The sequence below is a fragment of the Vigna angularis genome, chromosome 3 (assembly GCF_016808095.1).
Source record: "Vigna angularis cultivar LongXiaoDou No.4 chromosome 3, ASM1680809v1, whole genome shotgun sequence".
NCBI lineage: Eukaryota > Viridiplantae > Streptophyta > Magnoliopsida > Fabales > Fabaceae > Vigna > Vigna angularis.
Genome location: NC_068972.1, coordinates 7,920,217 through 7,937,893, shown reverse-complemented (window position 1 = coordinate 7,937,893; position 17,677 = coordinate 7,920,217). Strand labels below are relative to the sequence as shown.

Below are 17,677 nucleotides of genomic sequence, written 5' to 3'. Positions count from 1 at the left end.
GATAGAAGTCTATATATGCAAGACAATATTGAGAACTTGTTTGTTAAACCCGTTACCAAAAGTGAACACTTAAGACTAACATGGATTTCAAAGGTAATGTGAAAATGTATAAATATGTTATACTTAATTTAATAAAATATATCTATAAAAAAAAAAGAGCACGTCTTACAAGATAATTTAAATCAAAACAAGAAAAATATCCTAGTTATAAATTCTAACCACATGCTCAAGTAATATGATAAACTTAAACCATAACTTGAGTAACATCATTTAATACAGTTTTTTTACTGTGGAAAATTGAATTTATTCATAAGGTTTTATAAAGTTAAAATTCCTATATTTAATAATTAGAGTTCTTTAAAAATTGAGGAAAAAACTCATGTTATGGTTTATGCAATTTGGTCACAAAAATTTAATCACAAATTTAACCTGATTTTGATATTAATTGTTAAATACAAATAAAAACAGATCAATTATTAATAAGTAACAAACCTTTCAATTAATTGAGGAATTCCAATATTCCATAAAAATACTATAAACCTCGAATGACCATTAGCCATTGGACAACTCTAGACCACCTTGGATCCTCTGCTTATTTTTTTTTTCCTGTGATGGATAGTGAGAAAATAGTAATAATAAGAGGTCACCATAAACTTTTTATGTAACCTATGTTACTTTTTCTAAAAAAACTAATATTTATAATCTATTCCTCGTTAAATTAGAATATGATATCTATATTTAATATTTAATGAGATACATGCTCTTAACTAAATATATAATTAATTAAATCACTTTAGTTAATAATACAATGACTCTAACCCAATTAAGTATTTATTATATATATATATATATATATATATATATATATATATATATTAAAAATGACAAATTTTTTTCATATGTCAATTTATTTTATAATTATAGAATAAGCTAACTTAATTAATTATTTAATTTTAAAAATAAAAAAAATTATTTCATGTCATGTGAATTTCTTTCTAAATAATAGTTCTTTATTATATTTCATTTTATTTATTCACACATTTCTTTTCATTTTTTTTCTCAATAACAATAAATATTACAAATAAAATCTTATTTCCATGTTAAAAAAAATGTTATTAGAACTTAGTTTTTTTCTAAGATAATCAGCAGTTATTTTTTTCTTTTAATGTAATCCAACCTCGGAGGGATGATTATGCATATATGAAATAAAGACTATAAATTCAATGAACTTGTTGGACTAGCGATTGAAAAGATTAAAAACACATGATTTAGCCTGTTAGAAAAGAGTAAGATAAATAATGTTGTATTAAACTGTCATTTGTGTACTTTAATTTGCATCTATTCACATACTCTAATACTTATTGTTTTGAATCAATATTTCATCATTTTTTATATAATTAGTTAAATTTATCACTTACTATTAAATTAATAAATGAATTTTATTATTATTTTATTGAAAATCTAGAAAACAAAATAATAAAATACATTCACAGTAAAATAAGGAAATTATATTATCATGACACCATTCATATCTATTAAAGGCAAGATTAGCCAATTAAATATTCATGTCTAAATACAGGTTCAAATAACATATAAATTTAATTTTTATGTTATTGTAAAACATATTGCACACCACTTTACTACATATTTTAGAAATTGATATACAGTAATTTCATGACTATTTTATAAATATGTTAAAAAGATTGTAAGTTAATTTATGATTGTTAACATTCATAAAAGTAATTTTATAAAAATTTAACCAGAATTTTTTGTTTTTGGTCAGGTTTTATATTTTCTCATTTTTCTATTACGATTATTTTTTTTTTCGACAAATGCGTGAAAATCTTACAGAAATAATATTTTATAAATAAATAATCAGAAAAAATTCTAAAACAATGGCAAAATATCTAAAAGAACAATAATAATTGCAAAATTGTAAGAATAAAATGAATAATAAAATATTTTATAATAGAATAGAATGGAAATAGTAATTTTAGAATTGGAACTAACAGTAAAAAGTCTCTTTGAAACAAAAATGGCAATTTGCTTCCCAATTAAAAAATTAATTTTATTAAATATAAATAGATTTTAATTACTTTTACTTTATTATAGAAAATAAATGAATATTTGGTTTTTTATTTTGTTATTGTAATAACTTTTTATAAGAAATATAATTAATTATTATTTTTAATCCGGGCATAGATTTTTTTATATTATAAATTATAAATAAATGAAAACAGAGAGTAACACTCCCAAATTATTACTTTTTCTAAAAGGTTTATAAAATAAGCCTCACACCCACACTTCATTCCCATTCACTACAGCACACAAACCAGGCTATACTCAAACCCTTTCTCACTTTCCAAACCCTAGCAGCAGCACGACACGTTCTCTCATTCTCCAAAGATGTCGAGCGCCGATCCCGAGCACCGAGAGGAGGAGGAGGCACCCGTCGCTGGTGATGACGAGGACACTGGAGCCAACATCGCTCCTATCGTCAAACTCGAGGAGGTTGCTGTCACCACCGGTGAAGAGGACGAAGATCCAATCCTAGATCTGTACGTTATTTCCTTCTCTCATTTTTGTCTATATTTGCTTTTTGATTTAGCCGTTTGTACACTGATCGGTGCGGTTTATACGTGTTTATCTGATCACAGCAAATCGAAATTGTACCGTTTTGATAAAGATGGAAACCAGTGGAAGGAGAGAGGCGCAGGAACTGTGAAGTTCTTGAAACACAAGGTTACTGGCAAGGTTAGGCTTCTCATGAGGCAGTCCAAGACTCTCAAGATCTGTGCCAATCATCTCAGTGCGTGTTCTTTTTACCTCTTATCTTTTGCATCTGTTTTTTATTTTTTTAGAATTTCCAGTTTGAGTTTTAATTTTGGTTTTATCTGTTCTTGATTATTGCAGTTTTTTATTTTTTCAGAATTTCCAGTTTGAGATTTAATTTTGGTTTTATCTGTTCTTGATTGTTGCAGTCTTGCCTACTATGTCTGTCCAAGAGCACGCTGGGAACGAGAAATCTTGTGTCTGGCATGCTAGGGATTATGCTGATGGTGAACTTAAGGATGAACTTTTCTGCATCCGATTTCCTTCTATTGAAAGTAAGTTCTTGGGTTCTAGCCCAGATTTGAGTGGAGATATTTTCTTGTGGATCTCTCTGTTTAAACAAAATTTTTGATTGGAGGATTTGTAACTCTGCATCTACATGCTTTGAATTATCTGTTATCATCCTGCTCCTATGAATCAATTTGCCAATTTCTATTTGATGATAGTTGGGATGGTGGTAAAATAAATATGTGAAAGTATGAAATCCTTTTCTCATAGTTCAATTTGATGCATCCTTCTTAAAACTCCATTGTAAAGTTTGTGTGAAGTCTTCTGATCAGTTCAGAGTTTTATGAGCTATAAAATTTAGTCAGAGTACCTTTTCTTTCCATCGTTTGTGTGAATTTGTGTGTGCTTGCAATACCTCATAGAATTTTTTTTTCCATAAACATTAATTTTGATGTAGACTCAAAAGGAAGGTGAAATGACCTGATTAGCTTTATCCTGTGCCACTAATATTCACATCATCTGTTTATTTTTATATCTCCTATCATAGTAGTCTGAGACCTTTTTATCTTGAGCATATTCTCAGTTTAAATAAAGATCTGGTTCAGTGAGCAAAAATGATTTGGGCACATGGCCTTAACAATGATTTTTGATTGGCTTCAAATACTAAAATATTATATTGTATGATTCCTACATCCTACTAGAAGTACTTACCCTTTATATTGTACTATTTTTATGGGTCATAGAAAATTAATTTAATGTCTTTGGCAATTCCATATTAAGTTTATGAAATTATTTGTCATATTGTATTTCATAGTTTTCACTTTTAAGGAATTTAGTATGGCACGGGGTTGTGTGTATTTCATAGCTTAGATACATAACAATATATTTCAACTTGTCTATGTGTTTCTTTGGTTTTTAAAATCCCAATAGTGCGTTTAACAACTCTAGTATTCATTTATTTTCAATCTTTTAGTGTACCATTACTTGGATTCTGTGTTATGTTATCTCCGAATTTGAAAATCTATAATATATATTAGACAATCACTAATGTTCTCTCCTGTACTCTTTTTGGCTGAGAGATATTTTTAATGTAATATATTTTATATTTTAGACAATAGCTAATGTTCTTTCTTGTACTCTTTTTGGCCTAAGGTATTTTTGTGTTGAACGGCTTTTTCTACCCATGAATATCTTTGGTGTGCTATCCATAATTGTAGTTATTGATATATTTTAACAATATTCTCTTTCCTTGTCTCCTTTAGATTGCAAAAGCTTTATGGAAACATTCCAAGAAGTTGCCGAATCTCAGAAGGCAGAGGATGACAAGGAATCGTCTGCAGCAGCTGATCTTATTGAGAAATTAAGTGTTGAAGAGAAGGCAGAGAAGAAAGAAGGTGAAGAGAAGTCTGATGACAAAACCGAGAAGGAATCTGGAAAGGAAAGCAAGGCGGTTGAAGATAAGAAAACTGAAGAGCCTGCATCCTCAGCATGAGTATTTCTTATTCATGTTCTATACTTGGCAATCTGATAAGGTTAGGTGGTAATTGTTTTTGCCGCCCATATCTTGGAATATTCTCAAACTTAATAGTTGCCAGATTGTGTCACTGAACTGAGCTGTTTGTGTCTTCGTGAGTTTTTTGTCAGCTGGCAAAGTTAGGGTTGGGTTTGAATTTTGAGGCTTGAATGGTTGAGCTTTCGGGGTCTTGGGAGTCTATTATTATTGTTATTTTCATTCTACATATGTATTTGTTGCGAGTAAGGAGTCATGTTGGTTGGGGAGGGGGAGGGTGCAGTCAAGCAATAGTCAAAATTATAAACAAAGGTTTTGGTACAAATTGTTTGAGTTTCACATTTATTTTTCATGACTAAAAACTAAGATTTTTTGGACTGTTCCTGCTCTACCTAGTTTTCTTTGTTGGCTTTTCGATAGAGGTGCACTTTTATCATAGTGCTTCTTAGAGGAAGTGAAAGACGTGAAAGTAGGAGGACTATTGGTGTTGGAGTATTTGGATTACTGAGAATAATATAATGGAGGAAATTTACAAACTATATTTTGAAAGCACATGCCGAAACTCTGACACCGAAGATAAAGTAAATGGGAAAACTGTTTTTAGAAAGCACACTAATCTCTATAAATAAGAGTAGCTTCCAAGCTTCGTAGTATTTTTAGCATGTTTGAATGTTGTCTTTTAAAAATGCTTTTACACCATATCAAAAAGCTATCTAGTATATATGGTGCAGGATTATGTGATGTATGTACCCAGTAATTATCTCAAACACACTATGAGTTGGTTTAAATTTTGCGAAAGCATCCTTTTCCTTAGATTATATTAGTTTGTGTACACGTCTAGGCTTCACTTCATGTCAACCGTTAACAGATTGAATAAATTGTCGTTCGAGACTGTGCAAAGTACAGATTCAGTTGTGTCACACTGGATGTATTTGCCAAAGGCCTTTAAGAAATCACCGCGGTGGTAGCGGAACCTAAAGGTCCAGATATCATTTTTAATCAGTTAGAGAATTTCACTTTTGAATATCTTTCTTGTTGATACTTTTGAATCTTCTGGTATTAAACTTGATAAATCTGTCCTGAGTATTTTCAAGTTTATGACAATAAATTTTCACTGAGACAGTTTAGGAATGATTAATATTTAATTTTTCAAATTTAGTATGATAAGGGTATGTAAAAAGTTTATATTCATTATTTTTTATAATCCTTATTTTGGTAACTTTATTTTTTCTTTTACTAAATCTTTTTATTTTAATGGTTTGATTTTTTAACATTTTCCAAGTTTGTTCAAATCTCTATAATAATTACAACTTTATTTACATATTTTATTGTGTGATTTTTTTCAAATTGTATATTGCATTTAAGGAACTACAAATCTTAATTTTATTGAATCATATGATTTTTATGACATTTAATTATTTATATTTCATTTTAATATTTTATTTATTGCTTTTTTTCATAAAATATTTTATTCTTACATTCTAATATTCAATTATGTAAACACTATTTTTATGTGATAACATAAAAAAACCTTGTCTTTTTGTTTTTTTTAACTCCTAGGTTCATTTCATTTGATTATTGTTTTACTTAAAAAAATAGTTCATTCTTAACATTAGATAACCATCAAGTTTACTTGTTTTTCTCGTCACAATTTTAATATACTTATCGCAATTTTAATTATATATTATCTTATTTCTTTGTATCATTTATTCAAAAGATGCATTGCATGTTACATATTATTTTGACTTTTTTTTTAATTTTGTCATTAATCCAATTATTATTTGACATTCTATTTTAATATTATACAATTATAGCATCTTAATTTATACTTGTCTCAAGAAGATAAAAGTATGTTTTATTGACATTGAATTTTTTATAATATATATATATATATAAAATTTAATGGTTTGTTTAAAATTATAAAATGTTTTTTTATACATAAAAGTTTAGGTGAGTTGAATCTATATATAAGAAAAAAAATGTCAAAATTCGAAAAATATTTATAAACACATTTGATCGAGTACAAGGTCTTTAAACACATCTTCACACAAACCCTTTGTCATTATATTTATTATTTTACACTGTTGTAGTTTTAATTTTTGTAGGGAAGTGAACTTAAATGTGGTTATGGTAAATTCTTTCTATCCCTGTTAAGTTTTAGTAAAATGAAATTTATTAAAACTACAATCATACAAAGATTTAGTTTTTAAATAAAGATTCACCTTCTATATGTTTTCAACAACCGACAATCATTTATTTTTTGTACTTACTTCTTTTATCTTACTTAAACAAATATTTATATTAATTAAAGTTTAAATAAAAAAAAATGTTATAAATAAAATAAAAAAGATGATTATCACCTTATTGAAAACATAAAGAATGTTAATATTATTTGGGAAGATGAAAGTGTAATTAAAATTTACAGAAAATGTAAATATCATTTTATTAAGTATCTATTTTAAAATTAGAAAAGATAAATATTATTCTATATAGACTCGAGGAATTTTTTTTTATTGTTTCAATACTTGAAATAATTATAAATTCTTTCATAAAATAATTTGTTCTTGCTCTCTTTTCACGCTATTTCATTTACCTACATAGTTTAAGCAAATTTTCTGCAATCCTTTGTCAGCTACTGCTTTTGTTTTGACAGTTTTTCAGGTAATAAACGTAACTTTCATACAATTAACCTCTCAGGATTCCAAAAAAATCACCTCCAATTACCTGGGAATGCTTGGTTTATTCAAAAAAATAATTTATGACCCAAAAAGTGTCAGAAGAGCAGAATTTCAAGTTGAAGTGAAAAACTCATGAAAAATTAAGGAAATGAATGCAATACAAATTGGATCTGATTTTGATCTTCTGCTGTAAAACATTCACACTGTCATTTAACACTGTTTGAACATCAACAAGTGTCTAACTTAAGAGGCCAAAAATGTTAGTGCAAAAAGTTTTCACAAGTGTTAATCAAAATTAAATTCAAAATTTATTCCAGAATTTACATAAAACTACATTAATCTATCTATAAAGTGATGCCCCACGAGAGAAAAATTAAGATGAAAAGGAAAGGAAGAAGAATCTTTCTTGGTTACAGAAAAAAGAATAAAAGTTAATTATGCTGTGACCCTTTTGATCTCATAGTGGCTTGTAATCTTTACGGTAGTCATCAGGAGAACAATGACTGCATCAAAACGAAAACCACTTTAGTCTTCTGATGTTTTCTTCCAGAAAGGCACGCCCCCATGCAGTGCTAAGTTCTCTGAATTGAGTTTCTGTCAGTGACTAATATCATGCTTTTGTGTCAACTTGTTTCATCATTATTTTTCAAACTTAAACCACTTCCAGTTTGCATAAAGTGCTTCATTTTCAAAAGGTAGGGCACTGGTAGGTATGTGTTCTAATCGTTGAGTTTCGACAGAAGGAGGCAGCTTTTGCTTGTATTTCTTTGCCATCATATCAGCCTCCAGATAAACTCTCTTTTCATGATAAAAAATATTACACGTCTATCAATATCAGTCCAACTAAAATCAAATAGAACTTTGACTTTGTTTGGATAAACTTCTCAATAATCACTAATAGAAAAAGAAAATAAGAGAACAAAAATGAATTAAACTTTTCATGGAACTTAAACGAGATAACTTTTATAAATATTAAGGTGCATAGGATGTTTTTAGCTTATGTGTTACCATCTCATTTTCTTCTCTTCTAAGAACTTATTGAGAAGCTTATCAAAACAGTGTCTTATTAGGAAAATAATAAATATATACCTCTTTATTTGATAGAAAAAGGCCAGGTTCACTTTCAAGTTCAGCAATGCTGCATAGCAAGAAGAGTAAAAGGAGTTAAAGTCAGCTATTAGAGAAACAGGAATAAACTGAATGTACCCAACAATTACAGAAGAAATTTAAAGTCAGTAATCCATTACCTTAAAGCAATTTTATCAGGAAACATTGACCTCATAACAAGAACTTTGACATTCTCATCAACAGATAGTACGTCACTGACAGAAGTAATTTCAGCTCTAGAGATATTTGAAACATGCAGCAACCCACTGAAAGGCGTCAAATAGTAACATTTAAATTTTAAAATGTCATGTCGTTGTAAGCTGCGTTAATCCAACTTTAAGAATAAAAGTCATGAAGTTGATATATAAATCTTCATGTGGATAAAAATGTCTAAGAAGCCTCTTAACAACGATGCAGCCAAACCATGGGGCAGATGAGATAGATCAGTGATATAACAGATGAGAATGAGAATAACATAAAACCATGAAAGGTAGGGAAAAAACAAAGAAGATTATGCAACGATTGATAAAAACCTTATTTTTGTTCAAAGTAATAACTTCTTTAACAGAGTAATAATTAGGGTTTAAACAGAAAACTAACAGGTTGTAACCCTTGAATAACGGGTAAGAAGTCTGTATAAAAACACCTTCAGGGTAACCTGAAGGGAAGCAATGAAAATATACAGTTTGCAGTAATTCACCATAGAGCTATGTGCGTGTGCTCTGCCTGAGCGAAAAATCAGAAGTGGTGAAGCGGTGATTAAAAGAATATAAAGGAGTGATAAAAACCTTATTTTTGTTCACTTCATTTAGAAAGAGAATCCATGTTCAGTACAAGTTGCACGAATACCAATTAAATTTACATTTATGCTGTGTCTACTTTGGGTTTAAATACAATGCTTAAAATGGTCTTATAAAAGCAATGCAGACAATTGAGGAAATATTTACATCTTTTATGTTGTTTTGAAATTTAAAGGAAAACAATTCTTATGAACCTAAGGCTGCTATAGTGCTGCTCAAAACTTCAAATGTTTCTTTTGGAACTTCAACATTTCTTTTTATGTAAAGTACTTACACAATTGTGATATATCTTTTCCTATAGGGGTCCAAGATTTTTATTTTGCATCTTTTTCCTATAGGTGAGCTCTGAAGCATGAATTTCTACTTTTTCAGGCTAGGTTGTGAAGAATCTTTAAGACAAATGGTTAAACATTGGTTACTTCAGGCAGACACCTCAAATAGGAGATGGACTACCGTTTTACACGAATTTCAATGGATCTGTAAAATGGGGCACACTAAGTTCTCTAATATTCACTTTTTATATTAAAGATCTCAGAGGAATCTAGTCAGAAAGTGACTCGTATCAGTAACCTGAATCTAGGTATGTTCCAGAATAATATCATCTGCAGCGGAGCTATCATTCACCAATTGATCATGTCAAAGATTATAAAAGCATCCTATTATCTAACGCAAATATAGGTTTTCAGTTATGAAAACACTTGTAGCCATGTATAGGAAAAGGACTTGAATCAAGTTTTCTTTTCTTCACATTGAAACCATTCAATGATTCTCTACGATGGGGTCACCCTTGAAAAAAGAACAATACCTAGGGGAATCCCTTTGAATCAAGTTGTGATTTATCAAACAAGATAAAAAAAATGGCTAAAGCAATTCACATCCAATCAGTGACTGACCTTCTGTTACTTTTTCCTAGCTTAATTTGGGCTCCATACGGTAAGATCTTTTTCACAGTCCCATCTAGAAGTGTTCCCTCACGAAGATTCAATTTTTCCTGAAATATATTGTGCACTAGAAGTTTCAGAAGACCAAGAAGAAAAAGGAAGGCCTAAAAATATCCCTTGAAAAAATAAAGCAAAAAGAAGAAGGAAGAATAGGAAATAGGAAGAGTTGAATACTAACCCAAGCTTCCTTTTCACTAAGTATTAAATTGTTTTTAGTTTCATCTATCTGAGTAATTTGTACATACATGCGGCGCCCCACCTACATCATTGTAATCAAGTGGTGGTAAGAAGCAGTGAAAAAGAAACAATAAATACAAGAAATAATGTTTTTGTAAAGAAATACAGAATCTTTTCAGCTAATTTGCTGAACACTTGAAATTGTAATGTATACCACCAAGAGGAAGCTCATAAAGCAATACCGTATCATGCATGACAACTTTTAGATCATCACTTTTCACAATGCAAACCCCATAATAATGTATGTGAATTTAAATTATGTTTGGGGTATTTTAAAGAATACAGAACAACATAAAACATCATTTTGACTACTAGGTCTGAACTTCCTTAGATGCTTAACCACTAATCACTATGCAGTATTCAAAATCTTTAGCTACTCACTCGAGGAACGGACTTGTATAAAACCTTAAAAAAGAAACTAGTTTTACTTAAAGCATAAATTTGCACTCAGACAGCGGCTATATAGGAATTAAACTTAATGCAATGGTACCATTTGTGAAGCTATACATATTGTTATCAACAGATCTACCAAATAATAGACAATAAAATAAGAATATCGGCAGAAGCCATCCCAATAAGAAAAATGTTTTTTTTTTCCATGGCTTAGTGGAAAGTTCCAAGGCTGCAACTTACATGTTCTTTCAATTCTGTAAAGCTAGTTGCTTTTTTTACAAGCTCAGCTTTGGGTAGGAAAGCTCGCAAACCCTGCCCATACAAATTCAGAAAGAGATAAGCATCTACATGAGTGCCACATGAACATAAATTGCAAGTCAATGGCACAGACCTCAATCCTTGTTAGCAGGCCCCCAGTATTCCACTCGGTGATTCTAACCTCTATAGGATCATTGAGCTGTTTTATCTGCCCAAAACATTAAAAAAATTGAAAATTTAAATCTCACCACCATCAGAAAGATGTTATTTGACTGTACATGGGATAAGATTGGAACAAGGATAAGACAAAATTCGTGAGATCATGGGCATAGATTTTAGTATTAGATCAAACTATGTTTTCCTTCCCACTAAAATTTCAGGATAAATATGAATAAAGAGTAACAACCTGTTCGTTTCCGATTATTTTCTGTTTTTAGGAAGAGTGAATTTGCTTGATAAATAGTTTTTCAAAACTGTTTCAAAAAACAATCTTTTTCAGTTTTAAAATAAAAAATAAATAAAACATCCCAAAGTTGATTTGGTTTTCTACTATCAATTTCCTATTACTCATATATGCTTCCTACATTGTCCCATCCTTTCACTCCTACTCCGCAAAAATTAGATTTTGAAAGTTGTTTGATAAAATACTACCTCTGGTCTTTTTTGAGGGAGGTAGTTTTAGAAACTTACAAAAACAAAAACACAATCTAGCACACCCTAAATGTCTGTTTTGGCCTGTTAAACATACACAGTATCATATTCGTCCTCAATTTATAATACATTAATATCAAAATTGGTCATGCAAATACACAATGCAAACGTGATCCTTCAATCTCATATTTGTTCCATCAAATTAGTAATTAAAAACACACAAAATTGACCCTTGAAAGACAAAATTGACATCGAATATCATAGAAGGACCAATTTGTTGTCACTATTAAATGGAGGACAGATGTCATTTCTTGAATATTATATCTTAACAATTAAGTAGCCATAAGAACTGACAAACCCAAAATAAAGCATGGAGAATGCAATTATCAGATACCATGTGTATCCTATTATTAAGATATAAAGGATATCATATGTGAAACACGCATATATGGATATGCATAAAAATCATAAAATATACTAAATATTTAATTGCAGTTTCAAAAAATGCAAACTAAGCATGCTTCACCAGCCTTACAGAAAATAGAATAAATCACTGCCCATTGCCAACAAGCAGTAGTATCAATCTTATTTCCTCCATGAATATCATTCATAGAAGAAAAGGAAAATTTCCTTGTTTTGCTCGTCATGTGCCTGCAACTTGTGCTCTTTCCAGTGACCAAGTTCTAATTTTGATATATATTACCAAGTTCTAATTTGTACATCTCATGCCATATAGTGGGAGGAAAACGAAAAATCAGAAAATTGAAGGACCCATATTGATACATATCCAATCCAAACTACCTCTCGCTAGCCATATTGCGGAGTATCCAGCAATCTCAGATTTTCAAAACAAACAAAACAAAAGGTTTGCACATTTCACGAATATGTAAAGGTAATGTATCCAAATGTGTCTAATACGCATCCATTACAGGTACACCAAGAAAATGCAAGAATGTCTTAATGCCTCATAAAAAAATTCTGCATAGAAGTTGGAATATCTACCATACTGGTGTCGGAAAGAAGAAGAAAAGATAGAGAAAAACCTGCCTCAGTCGATGCCAGGCAATCCGACGAAAGAGTCTTCTGGTGGAAAGTAATGGTCGGCCACTAAATGTCCTACCTAAAACCTCAGCAAACAAAATGGTTCCAATTTCCACAACAGGCCTTCCGGCCACTGCTACTCCACTTATTGCCTCCTCATTCTTCACAATTCCCATCTTCCCCTGAACCATGAAATCCTCGGCATCCCTGTTCACATCACACAACAAGTTCTCCATTTCCTTATCGTATAAGGGAAGCACTTCCTTTGTCAACATTGTACCTAGCAAATCTGCCCCTATATTGACATCAAGCTTGTTTTCATTACCTGAAACAACAACACCCACCACAAAATCTCCAAGTTTTGGGTCATAGTACTCAACATTAACCTTCTTATCTCCCTCTCCATTCTCAACCTCCAACCCCTCCCTCTCTTCCTCGTCATCCTCCCCGGAATTTTTACCTTTGAAAAACTTCAAGAAAGGTGCCAAAGCCTCCTCTTCCGAGGGCTTTTCTTGCTGTTCCACTTCAACTTCAGACGATTCAGACGAAGGTTCTTCTGTAACAAGCACAGGAGAAGGCTTGTTTAGTAACTCAAGCTTCTCAAGTTCTTGAGCGGTGGTTTCATCATCGATAGCCTCTTGAGACACATCAGTGGAATATCCACCAAACCCATCACTCCTGGAGCAAAGTGTGAAGTGGGTATAACCCAAAATTGAATCTTTCTTAGAAACTATGGATGCACGGGGACTGGAAAGAGTAATCTTAGCAAAAGAACGAAACTTTTGGTGCTTACTGGGACTGGTGTTTGGTTTCTCGATGAAGGCGTTGGCCAAAAGAGTGGTGTCCTTAACTGGTATTGTTGTGCAGTTGGGAAAGCAAAGAAATTTAGAAGGATGAAGAATAAATGGCATCTTGGAATGGTGGTGCACACAGCATCACCCTTGGTTTTTCAGACAGACACAAAACAAGAATATTGATTTTTGTTTTATCCTTTTCTGGTTTGGTGTCATGTGTCTCCCTCTCTGCCTTTCTTCTTCTTTGATATTTTTAACCTTTAAATTCAATTTTGGAATCTCAAATTCTCAATAGATTTTCCCTGCCCAAAGGAGAAAATTTTCAAGCAATTCAAATCTGGAACTCAACTATTAATTGTTTTTTGATTGAAATATCAATTTTCCCTGCCTCTCTGATAGAAATAAACTTTTGTTTTTTGATTGAAAAATCAATTTATTTACATAATTATAATAAATGTTAAATATATGTTAAGTCTTTAAATTTAAAGGTGAATTTAAAATTCGTTATTTTTTTAAATTTGAATATACTTTTTATCTGAATTTTAAAAATGAATAAATATATATTTTTCAATCTGACGATATTAATTTCTTTTAGAAAATGTTAAATATTATAAATTGTTCAAATTTTAACCTAAAATACAACTTAACATGTCAATATTTTTTACATAGATAGTTCATAAGATTATATGTATTCATTTTTTAACTTTAATACTAAATTATATTAAAGTTTGATACATAAATAAATTGTAATTTTATATTCAAGTTTAAAGTTAAAAAAAAAACTTATTTTAGCATATAAAAACATATACTTACATATTTATAATGATTTTTGTCCTCTGAAATATCCACTTCTCCAAGTGATGTTTTTTAAAGTAATAACACTTTATTAATACTTATAACTTAATAAAATATATTAACAAATTGTTGCCCTTGATTATCCACCATTTTTTTTTCATTTTTAACTTTTTTTAATTATGTTTACTAAATGTAACTTAGTACACATAAGATAATGCAATAGTATTTTTTGTTTGTTGCTTTTTTAAGTTTTCTTTAACTGTATAGTAATTTGACATGATTAAGTCTATGTTCGTTTGAAGGTGAAACACTATTTATAAAGAAAAGAAAGCGATGATTTGCGAAGCAGGAGATATTCGTTTATGTTGATTTGTGCTGATTTGTGAGCGAAGAAAAGCGATGATTTGCAAGACGAGGCTCTTTTTTTCATCTCGCTATCAAGAGGAGATTTGTGCTGATTTGCTCACAAATGACATATGTGCCTTCTGTACATTATTATTTGCCCACGCCTCTCTTCCTCGTCCTGGTGCTGCCAAATCTGTCGTCGCGATGTTGGTGTTTCTCGCCGTAACTTTCGCCAACAAATCGACCTCCCAGAGCTTAGCTGCCATCTCGCCATCATCTATCGGAGTCACCACAGCAGCCTCGTCAAGCTCCTGTCGGTGCCTCTGTCTCCAGCAACGTCGTCTTTCTCGTTTCCGAATTTTTCCCCGACGCCAGCCTCGCCCACTATCTCCTTAACCGCCGGAACTCTAGCTACACCGATCTCTTCACGTGGACCTCTAGGATGCAGATCGCCTCCGACGTCGCTCATGGCCTCGATTACATCCATAATTTCTCTGATTCAAACTCCGGTTCGAGATTCGTTCTGGTTTCGTTCATAATCACATCAAGAGTTCCGGAATTGTTATGACGGTGGATAATTTGTGCGCAAAAATATGCCAGACGCAGCTTGTATTCGGTTCCAGCAAGGCTTCACCACTTCCTCCATGTGTTGATGTCTTTCCATGGTTGATGATGTGTGCTGTGAGATGCAGAGGTCCATCCGACAGTGATGCAGTAGCCTGAGAGTGCATCCAGCGATTAGAGTGGAAGGACTTGGTTGTACTGGAGACGAAATCACTGTTTCCATGGTGGACCTCCACTTGCGGCAGGGAGGCGGGAGGAGCACCACCTGTTAGGCTTGGAAAGAAGAGTGATGGGTGACCTTGAGAAATTGGAGGAGAAAAGAATGAAAGGAAGAGAGAGGTAACTAATGAGTGGTATGTAAGTGTAGATGGCAGAGATAAGATATGAAGTGTTGTGATGATAGAAGAAGAAGTGGGTTTCATTGTTATTAGAGTAAAGAGAAAAGTTACTTCAAGTAAATGAGATGCGGGATAGGCAATGTGAATGTATCCAGATTAAGGTGAGAATGCTTTGTTGAGTAAAATGAGGGTTTGGTTGAGTTGAATGAAGAAAATAGGAGAAAGGGGTAGTGTGAGTACACTGTAAGAGTATAAGTTCGATAGTGTTTAGTTGGCTAGTGTTTAGTTGAGTGAATAAAAGAAGAAATTAAACCAAAAAGATAAATTGTTTCTGTACAACAAAACTTCATCTAAAAAAAGAGATAAAAAGAAATAGAGAAAATTCCTAGTTAAAAATACTCAATATGACAAAATAAATAATTGATGAATTCATTTTACTAAATTCATTTTACTTCAAAATTATTCAATCTCACTTCCATAATAAATAAATTCATTTTAGTAAATTATAATTTTTTTACTTTTTAAAAATTAATTTTAATCATTATTTTTAACTTTTTACTCTTTATAAATATTTTTACAATTAAACATAACATTAATAATTATCATTTTATATTACTTTAATAACTAGGGGTATTTTGGTAATCTTAATTTTTACCAATTAAACAAATTTTTTAAAACTATCAGATCAATCCAATCTTACACTAATTCTTACAAACTTTACTTTCAAATCCACTTTCAATTACCCACAAATCCACTCAAAAAAACAACAAAAATATTACCCTCAAATCCACTCAAATCTATTCAAATCATCTCCCCCAAATCATCTTTCCCAAATCACCTCAAAAGAACAAAGCCTAAGAGATATACTGTTATAACATTTTAAAATAAAATTATTTAAACATGATAAAAGATTTATTAATTTGTTTTCTAAAAAATAAGTTTAAAGAAACATATTCATCATCAAAATAAAAAACCATAAACTCTTAAGAGTATTTAGTTAACAAGCTATAATAAGTAATAAATGCATAATATTGTGTCAATGCAGTGAAAAGTTGTAAAGGGTTCATTTAAACATATCCCAAAATGAAAGAAATTTTACATGATATTGTCAATTTAATTTTAAAAACTTCAATTATTTCCTATTATTTAAATTAAAATCAACATTTTTAATCTGTGTACTTTGATAAAAAAATGTTTTAATTTCTTTGTACAAATTTCTGAAAATCACTTTTAAAAAAGGTAAAATAATTATTTTAAAAATTAAGTTAAAAAAATTGTGGAGTTGCATGAGACAAAAGCCCACTAGAACAATTATAGTAAACCTAAAATGAAGCTTTTGGGCCTACACATGTTCTCAAACAAACAAAAACACATAAAATGTAAGGCTATTGTTTTCTACACCCCATCAAATTTCTCATCTAACCCATCAAGGTTTCCTGATTTATTTTTCCGTGATAGAAGGGAAGATTGCTTTCAGAAAAAGAAAACCCGAAATTATTTATTGTGTTCTCAAAAATAATTTCCAAGAGTGATAGGGTACTGGAAGAAATCTGATGGGATGCAGGAAGTAATAGTCAAAATGTAGAGTGTTATAGTTTTAGTACGTGACCTTAAAAATATTCAAAATAATTTAAAAAATATCATTTTAATTTCTATTAAAAATATGTAAATATTATTATTTTATTTAATTATTTATGATTGAGTGATGATTTAAAAATATTTTATATCATTACTGTATGATATTATATTTATTCTTTATTATTGATAATAAAATTAATACTATCATTTCTATTAAAATTTCTAAATTTATTATATATTACAAAATGACTTGACTACTTGTACCTTTTTCTTGTGTGATTCACAGCATACCACCACTAATGTTTTGTTCAATTGAATGAATTTGGACGAGAGTGATTGAAGAGATTTGAAGATAAATCTTTTTATTGTTTATTTGAGTAGATTTTGAGGTAAGTGAGAGTGAATTTGTACGTAATTTTTTTTAATATGTCATATCAATCAAATCCTACACTAATTTTATAAACTTTACTTTCAAATTGACTCTCACTTACCCAAAATCTATTCAAATAAACAACAACAAAATTTACCTTCAAATCCTCTCAAATTCCTCAATCACTCTCTCCAAATCTACTCAAGTGAACAAATTT

At 30.5% G+C, this 17,677-nt stretch overlaps 2 protein-coding genes and 1 long non-coding RNA gene across 3 annotated transcripts; 2 read left to right on the top strand and 1 right to left on the bottom strand.

Annotated features, from left to right (window-relative positions):
* The first annotated feature begins 2,259 nt into the window (after positions 1-2,259).
* On the top strand, positions 2,260-4,895 carry LOC108324061 (ran-binding protein 1 homolog b). The gene is made up of 4 exons (XM_017556860.2): positions 2,260-2,558; positions 2,658-2,809; positions 2,982-3,107; positions 4,323-4,895. Exons 1-4 carry the CDS (start codon positions 2,407-2,409, stop codon positions 4,550-4,552), a joined length of 660 nt encoding a protein of 219 aa, XP_017412349.1. The 5' UTR covers positions 2,260-2,406; the 3' UTR covers positions 4,553-4,895.
* Positions 4,896-7,521: 2,626 nt separating this feature from the next.
* LOC108326626 (protein PIGMENT DEFECTIVE 338, chloroplastic) lies at positions 7,522-13,714 on the bottom strand. The gene is made up of 8 exons (XM_017560226.2): positions 12,679-13,714; positions 11,118-11,192; positions 10,967-11,038; positions 10,275-10,355; positions 10,049-10,146; positions 8,496-8,621; positions 8,338-8,386; positions 7,522-8,046 (listed from the first exon to the last, which is right to left on the bottom strand). The coding sequence occupies exons 1-8, from the start codon at positions 13,585-13,587 to the stop codon at positions 7,888-7,890; spliced, it is 1,569 nt and encodes a 522-aa protein (XP_017415715.1). The 5' UTR covers positions 13,588-13,714; the 3' UTR covers positions 7,522-7,887.
* Positions 9,606-12,679, top strand: LOC128195890 (uncharacterized). Its single transcript, XR_008247724.1, has 3 exons — positions 9,606-9,735; positions 12,372-12,500; positions 12,567-12,679. It is a non-coding gene; the product is annotated as an uncharacterized LOC128195890 (long non-coding RNA).
* Positions 13,715-17,677: the final 3,963 nt, after the last annotated feature.

Bases quoted from the DNA above. Each gene is read 5' to 3' on its own strand.
- LOC108324061 (XM_017556860.2), top strand. From the start codon at position 2,407: ATGTCGAGCGCCGATCCCGAGCACCGAGAGGAGGAGGAGGCACCCGTC. The intron at 2,810-2,981 runs GTGCGTGTTCTT...TGATTGTTGCAG, and splicing joins GATCTGTGCCAATCATCTCA to TCTTGCCTACTATGTCTGTC. The intron at 3,108-4,322 runs GTAAGTTCTTGG...TGTCTCCTTTAG, and splicing joins CCGATTTCCTTCTATTGAAA to ATTGCAAAAGCTTTATGGAA.
- LOC108326626 (XM_017560226.2), bottom strand. From the start codon at position 13,587: ATGCCATTTATTCTTCATCCTTCTAAATTTCTTTGCTTTCCCAACTGC. The intron at 11,039-11,117 runs GTCTGTGCCATT...TTGTATGGGCAG, and splicing joins GCCTGCTAACAAGGATTGAG to GGTTTGCGAGCTTTCCTACC. The intron at 10,147-10,274 runs GTTAGTATTCAA...AATATATTTCAG, and splicing joins TTAGTGAAAAGGAAGCTTGG to GAAAAATTGAATCTTCGTGA.